Here is a 12,372-nt window from a genome sequence, read left to right as displayed (position 1 = left end):
CCCCCCCCCCCACCCGTACCTGGCCTCAAGCGCACGGACCCCAGCACGGGGCTTTGAACCCAAGCCCAAAGGCACAGAGCTGTGGGGAGCCACAGGGGACCCGAGCGAAGGGGCCATGTGGTGATGCTCCTGGGGGGGCAGGAGCTCCCCCCCAGTCTGGGGACACATCCCCAGGGCTGCCCGGCTGCACGGCCGGCCATGGCCACAGGCTGCAGTGACCCTGTCCCCAGGCAGGACACAGCCCCGTTCCCAGGTAAGGATGCTGAACGAGCTCCAGGCTCCAGCCAAAACTCCTTCCGACACCACAAATCCTCCCGACCCCACGGTTACGCAGCTCCGCCGTATCTGGGTCACTGCTGCGAGTCACGGACGCCCGGAGAGTGACTCAACGCTACCAGGGCTCTGCCAGAGAGGGGCCATATCCCATCCCACCGCCAGCTCCCCCAGAAAGGACTCCAAAACGGTGAGGAGGGGAAGGACAGACGGCCATCGCCTCCAGACCCCCCCACAGCCACTGGGGAGGAGAGGGGGTCAACACGCATCCCCCTGCCCACGGCCTCGGTGAGGCGGAGGGGCTCTTCCCGGCCTCGTCCCCGAAGGCACCGCAGCCAGGACCGCAGCTTCCCCGCGAGGGTTGGGCGAGAACGGGCCCCGCACCCAGCTGCCAAGGGAGGCGGGGGTCCCGACAGCCCTGGACCCCAACCCCAGGGTGGTCCCAGCACTGGGTGGGATGCGTGGCACACAAGCCCAGTGTGGCACAGCACAGCTCCGGGCAGGATTTGGCCCCCACGGGAAATGTAGAGTGCATTCCCCGAGGATTCCTGGAGGGTGACCACTGTCCTGGGCTGGGGTGGCTCCCGTGGCCAAGGAGCGGTGGGAAAGCAAAGCCACCACCAAAGCTCCAGCAGCACCTGGGACATCCCTTCTGCGAGGGGCATCCGTCCCCCAGCCAGGCAGGATGCTCAGCACGGCCCTTGCCCTGCAGCACCCTCGCAGCCGCTTCCCAGCCTCACCGCGAGAACCTCGGCGAGGCGGCATTTCCTAACCGAAAAAAAAATATGTCGGGGAAAGAAAAAAAAAAAAAAAAAAAAGCAGAAGACAGAAACCACAAGAAAAACCCCACTCAGCCTTTCCCATGGCGCTGACGCAAGTCAGTCGCCTGCCCCGCGGGATGGAAAACGCTTGGCCAGCTCCCCGCCCTCCGCGCCGAGCGGGACGAAGGCGCCGGCGGCCGCGGTCCCGCTCCCCGAGCCAGCGGGCACCGGGCGCTTGCCGATTTACTGGGGTGTTGCCCAGACATCCTTTTTTCTAAGTATTAATTAGTCACCGCATTGCTCACTCGAAACAGAAATAGCTGTAGCATGACGGCAAACACGAGTTTTCCTTGGAAAAAACCTTTTCCAAAGCTTCTCCTTCCCAGACGCCCCTGTTCCCAGATGGGGGACGGGAATAACTGGCAGCCTGGCACTCCCCCCCGGCCATCCACCCCAGCCCTGCATTTCCAGCGCAGAGAAGCGAACTCCAGCCGTTGCCCTTACTCACACACTTGTGGCTCTCCCAGCCAGAGGGGCTTTTCCAGCCAGCGCCAGCGATTCCAGCGGCGGAGCCAGCGCCGCTGCCCAGCCTGACGCGAAGCTTATGGGGGAGAAGCCAAGCGAGCGCGACTCCGCCGCCGCCCCCGGCGAAGCGCCCCGGCTCGCTGCGTGTGCCGTGCTTCCATCCTCCACTGCACAGCTCCGCTCCGCGCCACAAGCAGCGAAACGGAGAAAACGGGGTGATGAAGGCGCCCATCACCTTCCTCCCCTTGCACTCAGGCAAAGGCCGGGTGCTCAGCGGCTCCTGGCGCTCAGCCGGCGGGAAGGGCTCTCCCCATGGCAAGAGCTCTGAATCAAACATATCAGCCTAATGAGTTGAATTTATTAGTTTGCGAACGCATTCAGAAGTCATTATCAAAAATAAACATCAATTCACTCCACCGAGCGCGGTGTCGCGTACACGCGCACCCCGGCAGCGCCGCAGCTGGGGCCGCACACGGCTCCCGCCCTGAGATGCGCCGCTGGTCCCCTCCGCACCCCGTCCCCAGCACCCACCGCGGGCCAGCCCCGGAAGGATGCAGGGTCAGCAGGCGCCTGCCCTGCGAAGCCCCTCACCCCCCAAGGTTTGGTTGCCCATTTTGGCTGCAGGGCTCCAGGCTGGGCACCCAGCACCGCTGCTCGCTGGGGCAGGACAGCCCCAAACTCCCATCACCCCAGCATGGGCTGCGCGAGGGGATCCTGCTCGGTGCTGCCACGGGGCGAGAAGCCGAGCCCAGGGGTCTCCAGCCCCTTGCCAGCACCCAGGGCTGGAGCACAGGGGGCTCGGCAGATCCCCAAGCCCCCCGGGGACGGGCGAGGCGCGAAGCGGGGGCACAGCGGGCGCATTGTCCGGCTGGGCAGGACGCGCTCCCTTTGGAAACGGCAGCTAATCCCATTTCATCCCCCTTCGCGGCCATCAGCTGTTTTTTTCAGGCATTCAGGAGGCGGGTTGCTGAAACCAGAGCCATTGTGTCCGCCGCGCCCCAGCCCCCTCTGTCCATCCCTCCATCCATCCATCCATCCCGGCCGCACGCTGGGCCAGGATCCGGCAGTGTGTCCGCACCCAGCTCCCACCCCAGCACCATTCCCAGCCGGACCTTCACGGACCGTGGGAAGATGGGGATGCCGGACCCCCCTCTCCCCCTTGCCTTCCCCCAAGCTCGGACCCCGCGGTCCAAGCCCAGGCAAGGAGGAAGAGGAGGAGAAGCCCTGAGCATCCCACCACACCGAGACCCCACAGGCACAGGCTGAGCCCCGGGGACGGCCACCCGCGCAGCCCAGCGCTCGATTGCTCCCCCCCAGCAAGACGCAGGATTGCAGAATGGATGCACAAGGAACAGAAATGACCCCGTAAAAACCCCAGTTCATGCCCAGTTTCCACGGCTCACAGCCAGTGAACTGGGATGTGCTGGGAGGGATGTCCCCGTAGGATGGGGACAGAGGGACAGGCCCCTCCAGTCATCCTGGCAAATGCCCCCCAGCCCTGCAGGAGCACCCCAGTCCACACCGGCTTTGCACACGGATGCGAGCATCCCGGAGAAACCCCTCCAGGGCCCAGCACTCCAGCCAAAAAAATCCACATCCCACTCCTCATCCCAGCAGGACCCGGGCATCGCTGCTGCACGGAGCCAGGAGGGCTCAAGGTTACAGAGGAGGACTCGCAGGTTGTCATCTCAGCCAGCAGCTCAAAAAAAGCAATTAGCTATCAGGGCTAAAATTAGCTCAGCGGTTTCTTCCTGCTAATGGTCAAACTCATCACGGTTTCCCCACACCGGGGGCCTTGGCACCTCTGCGTGGGCAGGCAGGGATTGATGAGAGCCGACGGAACCGCTCGCGTGCGCTGTGCGTGCGGGGCAGGGGGACAGCAGCCGGCTCCGCGTCCCAGTCCCATTCCCGCCACATCCACTGCCACTGTCGCCCCGTGCCTCAGTTTCCCCCCAGCTGCCCAGGGCAAGCTCCTGGTGTGCTCGGGACAGCTGGCCCAGAGCTGCCACGCTCTGAAGTGTATGACGGGGACGATGACCGATGATACGGATGGGGGTTTTGGCATTCTTGGAATTGCCACCACATCGTCCCCGCTGCCGGCCGGGATGCCCAGCTGCTGGCACGCGGTGGCAACTGGTCCCAGCACCTTCTCTGGCCCACGGCGGCTGCTGGGCCAGGAGGTGACACAAAGCCACGCAGAGACGTGACAACTCGGAGCAGCTGGCAGTCACAGCATCCCCAGGGATGGCCCTGCACGGGAGCCCCCCGAGTCTCCGCTCCTGAGGGGCCGAGGGCTGGGTGGGGGGGGTGGTGGGGGGCGGTTCAGCCACCCCATGGGAGCGGGCAGACAAAGGGGGCCGGGGACCAGCTGCAGCCCGGGAATGTCACCCCCGGCCCCACTCCCAGGGATCAGGTTACCCAGTTCCCAGGCAACCCGAGCCCGGCGCGGCTTCTCCAGGCGCAGGCATTCCTGCACCCCGCGGGGCTGGGGGCCGGGGGCGCGGGGCCGGGGCCGCCGAGGGGGGAGATGGGCAGGAGGGTGAAACACCGCCGGGAGCGGGGGGCTGCGCTCCCAAACCGTCGCTGAGAGCGGGGGGGGGGGGGGGGGGGGGGGTGGACGCAGCCCCTTCAACGCATCGCTGGGAGCAGCGGGGTGCAGCCCCCTGAAAGCATCACTGGGGGTGAGCACAAGATGCAGCCCCCTCAAAGCATCACCGGCAGCAGGGGGCTGCACCCCCAAAGCATCACCGGGAGCAGGGGGCAGGACACACACCCCGACAGCCGGTCCCCACGCAGGCGGCATTGCCGGCGTGCCCGGGGTGCGAGGGATGCCAGGCGGGAGCCGGCGCGGGGCCAGCAAGGCAGGGAGCCTCTGCCAAGGCATTCCCACCCGCCGGTGGGAACGCACCCCCAGTCCGGAACGAGCCCCAGGGACGGCAGAGGGGGTGGGACACCCCCAAAACAGAGCAGCAGCCCTGGGGATGGAAGGGGTCCCTGGCATTGCCACCCCACTGCCAGCCACTCCCACACCCTCTCCAGCAGCTCCACACACCGCGACCCCACGCAGGACGGCAACAACTCCTCCCTTCCCCTGGGACACCCCCCTTCGCCCCCAGCACCCTGAGCCTGCCCGGCCCCACCAGGGTGCTGGATCCCCACGAGCACTTTGGGAAGCCCAGGCACAGAAACCGCATGGCACCGGCCGAGCCACCGGCCCCTCCACCCACAGACGACCACAGGGGCTCCAATCGCTCCTCGTTAGCACGATCACATCACGGCTGACAGTGGTATATTTATTACCGGCCTGGCTCTGACCATTTTTCACCCAGCGACACGCAACTCGCTAATAAGCTCAGGGAGGTAACGAGGGCTCAGCAGCGAGGGCGCCGGGTGCTCAGCCACACCGGCACCCAAGGGGTTTTGCTCCCGCACAGCTCTGCACCCCGGTCCGAGCCAGTGCCTTATTCACCCCGGGCATCACCAGCCGATGCCGCTGCTGCTAAGCATCAGCGCACCCCCAGTCAGTTTGTGTAGGGCCTACAGTAACGCGCGTCGCGGCTGGAGCCCATCCCCGGGCAGGGACCAGCCACACCAGGGACCAGCTCTGGGCTCGGGCCGGGGACAAGGACACGGCTCGTACAGACACGCGAAGGCAGACGCACAGTCACTCCTCACCGCGCCGGCACCCCGCGAGCCAGCCTGCCTCCTCCCAGGTTTAACCACCAGCATCTTCCCAGGTTCACAAGCAACCTGCATCCGCCTGCCTGCCTGCCTCCCGCCTTCCCTCTCTCCTCCAGCTCCTTCACTTGCTCCCACCGCGCGGAAATGCCACCGCAGCCTAATCCCCAGCGCTAAGGGACGAGTGGCACTCGACATTGCCACCCCAGCCAGGAGCCGCTCAGCCACCCCCAGCCCACCAGTGTGTGCTGGGGAGGTGGGTACGAGCCTACAGCTGCCCTCCTTCCCGCTGGCAGCCCTCATCCTGCCTCTTCTTCCCCCAGGAAACCAGCAGTGGCTCGGACCATCAGCACCCCAAAGCCGTGGGGACCAGCCAGGGCGCAGCGACACGGGTGGCCTGGGACGGAGACCACAGCCCCCTCCCCCTTACGGTTATCAGGTCATCAAAATTTCATCGCCGTGCCTGGTCACTAATGGCTTCCAAAGCAGCATCAAATTTTAATCTCCCCTTCCTCTCCCCCGAAAGCCACTTTCCTCCCTGAGCAAGAGCTTCGCACGAGGTCACCAGCTCACGCGCCGGCCGTGCTCGTAGGGACGGGGGATCCAGGGCAGCAGACACCCACGCTCGGCCATCCCTTCCCCAGCAGCACCCTCCGCAGAAGTCCTGACGCGAGCCCATCACCAGCATCACGTCCCCAGGACGGAGCCGGGGCTCGCCCCACTTCCACTCTGCCCCATGGGGCTCCCCGCGTGCGGACGTGCCCGGGCACCACGCGTGGGTGCCGGAAGATGCCGGCGCTCCCCCGTTCCAGCCTCTAATAAGCCTCTTTGGTGGAAGCTGCCCATCTCAGGCCCCTGCCCCAAATCCCGTCTGGAACCTTAAGCCTCCCAAATCCCTCCTGGGACTGGCCGCAGCCTCCTCAATCCCATTAGAGGTGCTGTGCCAGCGTGGGGGGTCCTGGGCTGTGCCCCCAGCCCCGGGTGGGGGGAAACTGCATCCCTGGGGGGCTCACATATCTACAAGAAGCGGGGAGGAGAGGGCTGGGATCCCCCAGACACCCAACAGCCCCCCTCCAGCTCTTGGGGGACCCTTTTTGTTTTGATTTATCAGCTGAAGGCACCTTCGCCATGGGCGGGGGCTGCCCACGTCCCCCCAGCGTGGCACCGGCGCTCGGCCCCGGCACAGGTCGCACTGCGACACAGCTCCCGCTCGGGCGGCGCTGACTGATTAGCCTTCTGCCCAGCACCGCATTCGGCGCTGGGTAATTAGCGTGAGGCCCCTAATCAATAAGTTATGTTTTGCTGTGGGTAATTAATAATTATGCAGCGCAGATGGGCTGGAATTAAACTTCCATCCCCTCTCTCCCCAGCAGCCGGGGCCTTTGTTTTACCCACCGCAGGTATTAAAGCGTTTCACCCTGCGCCCGAGGAGCCCCCGCGCCCTGGCCAGGGAGGTCTCGCGCCGCCCCCTCCTCCTTCCCCTATTGATCCCCGTTCCTTTGGCTGCCTGAATCAATAACCCCAGCACAAAGCCCTGCCTGCCTCCGCTCCCGCCGCCAGCCCTGCAGGGATGCCCGTGTGGGGCTGCCTGCCCGCCCCACGGCCGTGGGGCTGAGCTGGAGGCCGAAGTCGGGCATCCCGCACGCTTCTCCAGTCCACATCGGCGAGCCACGCACGCCCGGCACCGCAGCCAGCGAGGTGACCCTGCCAGTGTCATCCGCAGCAGAGGAGAGAGGCGCGCGCCAGGCTTTGGCAACGCTCCCCTCGACGCTCGGTCATGGGCAGCCAGCGCTCGCCCGCGGCCGCCGCCTGCCACGCCGCGCCAAGGCCGGGCACCGAGCAATGTCACGCCGCCCGCGAGGACGTGACACACACCGCAAGGAGCCGAAGCAGCAAAGCCGGGCTCCTGCACCAGGAGAGAAGAGCAAAGCCCCTTCCCCACACCCTGAAGCACAGGCAGCCCCCATGTCTTCCACCCCATGGCGATTCGGTCACACCAGGAGCCCATCCCGCGGGCGGGGAACAAACGGACCACGGGGGACCTGCCAGCCAGAGCCGAGAAACTCTGCAAGAGAGTGAATCAATCAAAGAGACCTTCACAGCTCCCCACACAGGGCCTGCCCGGATAATATACTGCCGCTTTGGATGTTATGTTCTGAACTTAATTACTGAGAAATTATAGCAGCGCTGGGGGAGGCTCAGGGGGAGCGGGAGGATGAGAGCGCACGGGGACTTCTGGCTCCGCTTGCTGCCGCAAACAAGGGCAAGAAATGTCGTGGGCGAAGACCCCCGGCGCTGTGCCCCCCGCCCCGTTTCGCAGCCTGGACCCACTCGGTCCAAGCGATGGAGAAGGAGGCGGCCATGCCGCAGCCCTGCCAGCCCCATGGGGAGCCTCACTGCTGGGGAGGGGATGGGACCCCAGGGCCCCCCCGACATCCCTAAACCCCAACCGCATCCCAAAGGGGCACAAACTATTCCTACAGCCCTCTCGGGTAGCGGAGCAGCTAAAAACAGACGGTGCCGTGCCAGGGGCGAGGAGCAGAGAGGGGCTCGCCCTGCCCGGCGGTGCTGCCTCACCCCGAGGGCCGGCTGGGTGCACAGGGAGCCCCAGGCACCCACGGGGGCTCAGGACTGCAGACCCCCTCCGGCCCCAGCCCCCTGCCTGCTCCGACCAGCCGGCCGGAGGCCGATGGGACCAAGCCCAGGGCAAGAGCGTCCGAAACTTGCGCCCTAGGTCTCGTGGTGCAAAGGGGGGGTCCCCCGGGAGGGGGGAGAAATGGGTGCCCTCACCCTCTGCCATGCTCGGGGGACGCTCAGCCCTCCGAAAGCAGCCCAGGGTGGTCTCTACCCCACGCTCAGAGGAACATTTCTCCCCCATCCCTTGCCTGGGGGCAGCTATGGGGCAGGGGGAAGGAGGCGGCAGAGCAGACACCGCGCTGCGCTCCACACCGGCGCAACCCGGGCCCCAGCTCCGGGGGATGGGGGGCTTCTCAAACACCATCGATGCTGTCGTGTCGTGTCCCCCCCCACGGCAGGACCTCCGGGGCCACCTCGACTCCCAATCCCCCGGCTGCCACAAAGCTTCCCCGGCCCGGGAGGATGGGTGCTCGGCTGAGGGGAGCAGCGCTGGAACCACCCCCCCGCTCTAGTCCATCTCCAACATCAAAGCCGGAGCTGTAGGGTGCCCCCCCTCCACCCGCACCTCCTTACCTTGGGCACCAGCTCCCAGGGGTCCGGGCAGGGCGAGCACGGCGAAGCACAGCAGCCCCCAGCTCCCGAGCCGGGCCATGGCTCCGCCGAGACGGTGATGGGGGGGCGTGGGGGGGTAACTTCCCCGACTTTATAATCCGGGCGGCTGCGGAACCGGTCCCCGTTGCGGGTCGAGCACCGGGGCGTCCTCCGGGCTCCGGCAGAGGGACCCCCGCAGCTGAGGGGGAGGCGAAACGATGGGATGAAAGGCTCCGGGGGCTGGAGGCGGGGGGGTCCGCAGGCAGCTCCCAACCATGTACAACTTCCCCGGCGATGGGTGGGAGCCGGGACCCCCAAATCCGGAGCGGGGCCGGCAGCCGAGCCCCTCCCCAAGCGCTGCGCCCCGCCTCAGGGAAGGGGACGGGAAGAGCAGCCCCCAGCCCCTCCTGCCCACCCGGGCACCATGGGGGCCGGGCTCCCCTCCGCTCCCGGAGCCGAGCGCAGCCGCTGAAAAGTTTGGGGTCGAGGGGCGGCAGGCGGCCCCCTCCCCAGCGCTCAGCTCCTGGTTGGGGACATCCCCGCCTCGGCGACTGCGGGCGGCGGAGGGGGCCTCTCCCCCCCCCCCCCCCCCCGCCCCGTTGCGACCCGGCAGCCGCGGGGGAAAGTGCGGCGACGGCGCTCCAGCGGCGCGGGGGTCCCGCTCGAAGCCGCCGGCGGTGCGCGGCGGGCGGGCTGGCGGCGCCGCGCCGACCCCTCTCTCTCGGAGCTCCGGCCGGCTGCCCGCTCCTCCCGCGCGGCGCGGCGGCGGACTGAGCCGCGGCTCGGCGGAACCGGGGGCAGCCCGAGCCGGGGAGGCGGGGAGTCGGCGCGGCTCCGAGCGCTACCCAGCGGCCGCGGCCGGGCTCGCACGGAGCCGCGGGGGGGGGGGGGAGCGGGCGCCGTCCCCCCCGGGCCGCCCCCCGGTTCGTGCGGAGCGGGCGGGTCCCCCTTCAGCGCCCCCCCACCCCCACCCCTCCCCTCCCCGGTGCCTCCGGCTGTGGAAGCAGCAGCTCCTCTCTGCAGCTTTCGCCTCTCCGAGCGCCTGGAGCCTCCCCCCTCCCAGCCCCAGCCCCTCCGACAGCACTGAAAGCATCAGCACCCGGTTCCCGGGGTGCCCGAGGTGGCTCAGAAGCAAAACTCAACTCGTTACCACAAGGTTACCAAAGCAAACATTTTAGAGTTCTCAAAAAATACAAGCTCTAATCCTGGAGATGAGCCAAGGGCACCTCCCAGACGACATACCACCTCTGCAGGCCTGGTCCTGCAGTTCCTCAAGCCCAGATCTCCCAACAGGATCAGGCCTTGAACACACATCCTTCAAAGATGTCTGAGCTGTTCGCTAGCACAGTGCCTTGCATTTGATGGGGGAGAGCGGCTCAGCCGCAGCTGCCACCAAGCATTAACACCCAAGGACCTACACCATCTGCACAGAAGGGAACATCCACCCTGAACGCTGGATCAGCCTCCTGAGCACGCACAGCGCCTGCGAGCCGAGGGACCTACAAGGATCAGGGTGAAACAAAAGCGTAGGCTGATTAGCCTGAAGCCAGGCCCAGCGCCACCGGGTCAGATCAGGGCAAGGATGGAGGGAGCGCTCTCCCACGAGCATCAACACAACTGCGCGCGTTACTGCTCCTGCACCGCTGTGCATTTTCCACAGCATCGTACACTCACGTGCAAATCACAAGCAGTCCTTGGGGGACAACGCCTGTGTGCATGTTGTGTATCCGGAGAGCTGCTGCCAAATTTCCCATCGACCTCTTGAGGGGAGGCTGAACAATAACCCGGCACTTGCCTACCCCAGCATTAATCAGCTCCGCGGCTGGCACGCTCAGCCGAGATGACGGGGATCGATGTGCTGTGGGAGGCTGCAATCCTGGCTCGCCCCTCGAGGAGGTGTTTCCCAGCACGGGCTGGAACAAGCAGGGGAGAGAGGCTGCCCTGCCAGGTCCTTGGGTGAGCTCAGCCCCCCGTGGTGGGCCTGGACCCCACTCCCCAGGCGCCGACACGCATCCCGCAGCGGGGAGCAGCCACGATAATGCTCAGCACGCTCCCGAGCCGCTGCAGGATCTGGGCTTTGTTGCATAAAGAGCAGGAATTCCTGTCTCCAGGGCCATACACTCAGCGCCTGCACTGATTTATGGTAATTACAATTAATCTTGCCAAGGTGCAAGCAGCTCGTTGCCTACTTGCACAGGTACCTGGCTCCCCGCGGTCCCCTGGGCAGGCTGGTTGAGTTTTGACCTCGCAGCAACGCTCCCGCCGGAGCACGTCCTCCCTCCCAGCCCTGGCAGCAGGGCCCTGCCCGCTCCATCCCAGCTGTCCCCTGCCCAAACCCATCCGAGCAGGAGCAAGTTCCAGCTCATGACCACAGCTGTGTGCAGGAGCGGGTGGGAAAAGCCAAGAGCTGCCCTGTGTGATGCTGGCACATTCCGGGGATCAAGGCGGGCAGTGGGGTCTGGTGGCATCCACATTGCCACCTACGCGGTGGCCCCAAGGACACGCCAGCCCACACCGGGGTGGGAGGCTCTGGCCCCCCTGTGCTGCCAGATCACCCCTGCCCCACGCAGGGCAGCCCAGTCTCTCCATCTCTAATGACCTTTGGCCTGGTCCTCCAGCAACATCACGTGGTTTATTGAGAATCCCAACTGAGATCGTGATTTGGAGCGGCATCATCTGTAATCACACCAGGAATCACGATGATGCATGCACACGGAGGTGTTGCATGGCGCTTACCTCTCAGACTCTTCTGGAAGGGGCAAAGACTCAAAGGTCTTCAGTGCACATCAGGGTCTGGGCTCGTGAGCTCCTCTCTAGAAATCCCTGAGCCCCAGCGCAGGGGGCTCCAGCCCCCAACAGCACGTCCACCGGAGACCTCGGCTAATGAGGGGTTGGCCTTGCACGGCCACTGTGCCAGCCCCGCGGGAAGCCGCCTCGGACCTATTTGTAGATTTGAAAGCTGTTATTTTGCTTCGTGCTTGAAGAGGGCGCATCAAAGTCAAACCCAAAATACGTTGCTGGGCTTGAATTAAAAACTCTTGTCTGAAACCAAGGCAAGTTCCAAAAAAAGATCAAGGCTTTGTTTGAAATGTAAAAGTCTTTGCGGGGATGTCAGGCGCTTTGGGGACCGTCAGCATTATCCAAAGGCTGCAGGACAATGGTCAAAAGCTTCCTTCGGCCATCCTCAGAGTCCCTCATCTTCCTCGGATGAGGCACCGGCTCTCTCGGCAGCATCGCTGCTCCCCAAGCACGAGAGCGGCATCCCGTGGGGAGCACCGTGCCCCCGCGGAGCTCCCTGCTCCGGGAAGGGCAAGGAGAGGGGAGGTCGGAAGCGCTGCCTGCGAGTGAGAGGCTCTGGGAGCTGGGTCCTTCTCTGTTATCAGCGCGGAGAGCAGGCAGACGTAACCACGGGCTGTCAGCACCGGCACCGGGAAGAGAAATCGGATAACGGAGGCTCGGCAGCCTCGCAGACAGAGGTATAACAAGCTCCCCGGGGCAGGAGCTGCAGCCAGCCCTACCCAGGCTAGCAATGAGGTGCACGTTTCGAGCGGCGAGGATAATTGACTGGCTGCAAAGCTCCCCAACACTTTTTTTTTTATAATTAAGATTGGAAGGGGCATTTCGATTTCTCCAGAAGCATCTGCTCTCCTGGAATGGTTAATTCAGGGTAGTGCCGTAGGCCACGAGCAGTGTCTGACCCGTTAACTCCTCTTTGTGAGCCGGGCTTGGGACAGGTCCCCTCTCCCCAGGAGCACACCCGGGACACGGGGTGAGATGCAGCCACCACACACCCGTGGGCCATGGGGATGCTTCCCAGCGCCCAGGCAGACTCTCCATTTTCAGCAGGACCAGTGCTTTGAAGGGTGTCAAACAGGGCTCCACGCTGCCACCAGACGCTGTGCAAGGG

At 65.4% G+C, this 12,372-nt stretch overlaps 1 protein-coding gene across 1 annotated transcript in view; it reads right to left on the bottom strand.

The window, feature by feature from the left end:
- SDK2 (sidekick cell adhesion molecule 2) overlaps positions 1-8,628 on the bottom strand; it is a 44,591-nt gene extending 35,963 nt beyond the window's left edge. The window contains exon 1 of the mRNA XM_086762414.1: positions 8,448-8,628. Coding sequence (XP_086618540.1) covers positions 8,448-8,526 — 79 coding nt within the window. The 5' untranslated portion in view covers positions 8,527-8,628. The remainder of the gene's footprint in view (positions 1-8,447) is intronic.
- Between the last annotated feature and the right edge of the window lie 3,744 nt (positions 8,629-12,372).

This window comes from Chlamydotis macqueenii, chromosome 18, assembly GCF_036417535.1.
Source record: "Chlamydotis macqueenii isolate bChlMac1 chromosome 18, bChlMac1.mat, whole genome shotgun sequence".
Lineage (NCBI taxonomy): Eukaryota > Metazoa > Chordata > Aves > Otidiformes > Otididae > Chlamydotis > Chlamydotis macqueenii.
This window is presented reverse-complemented; position numbering and strand designations above follow the sequence as displayed.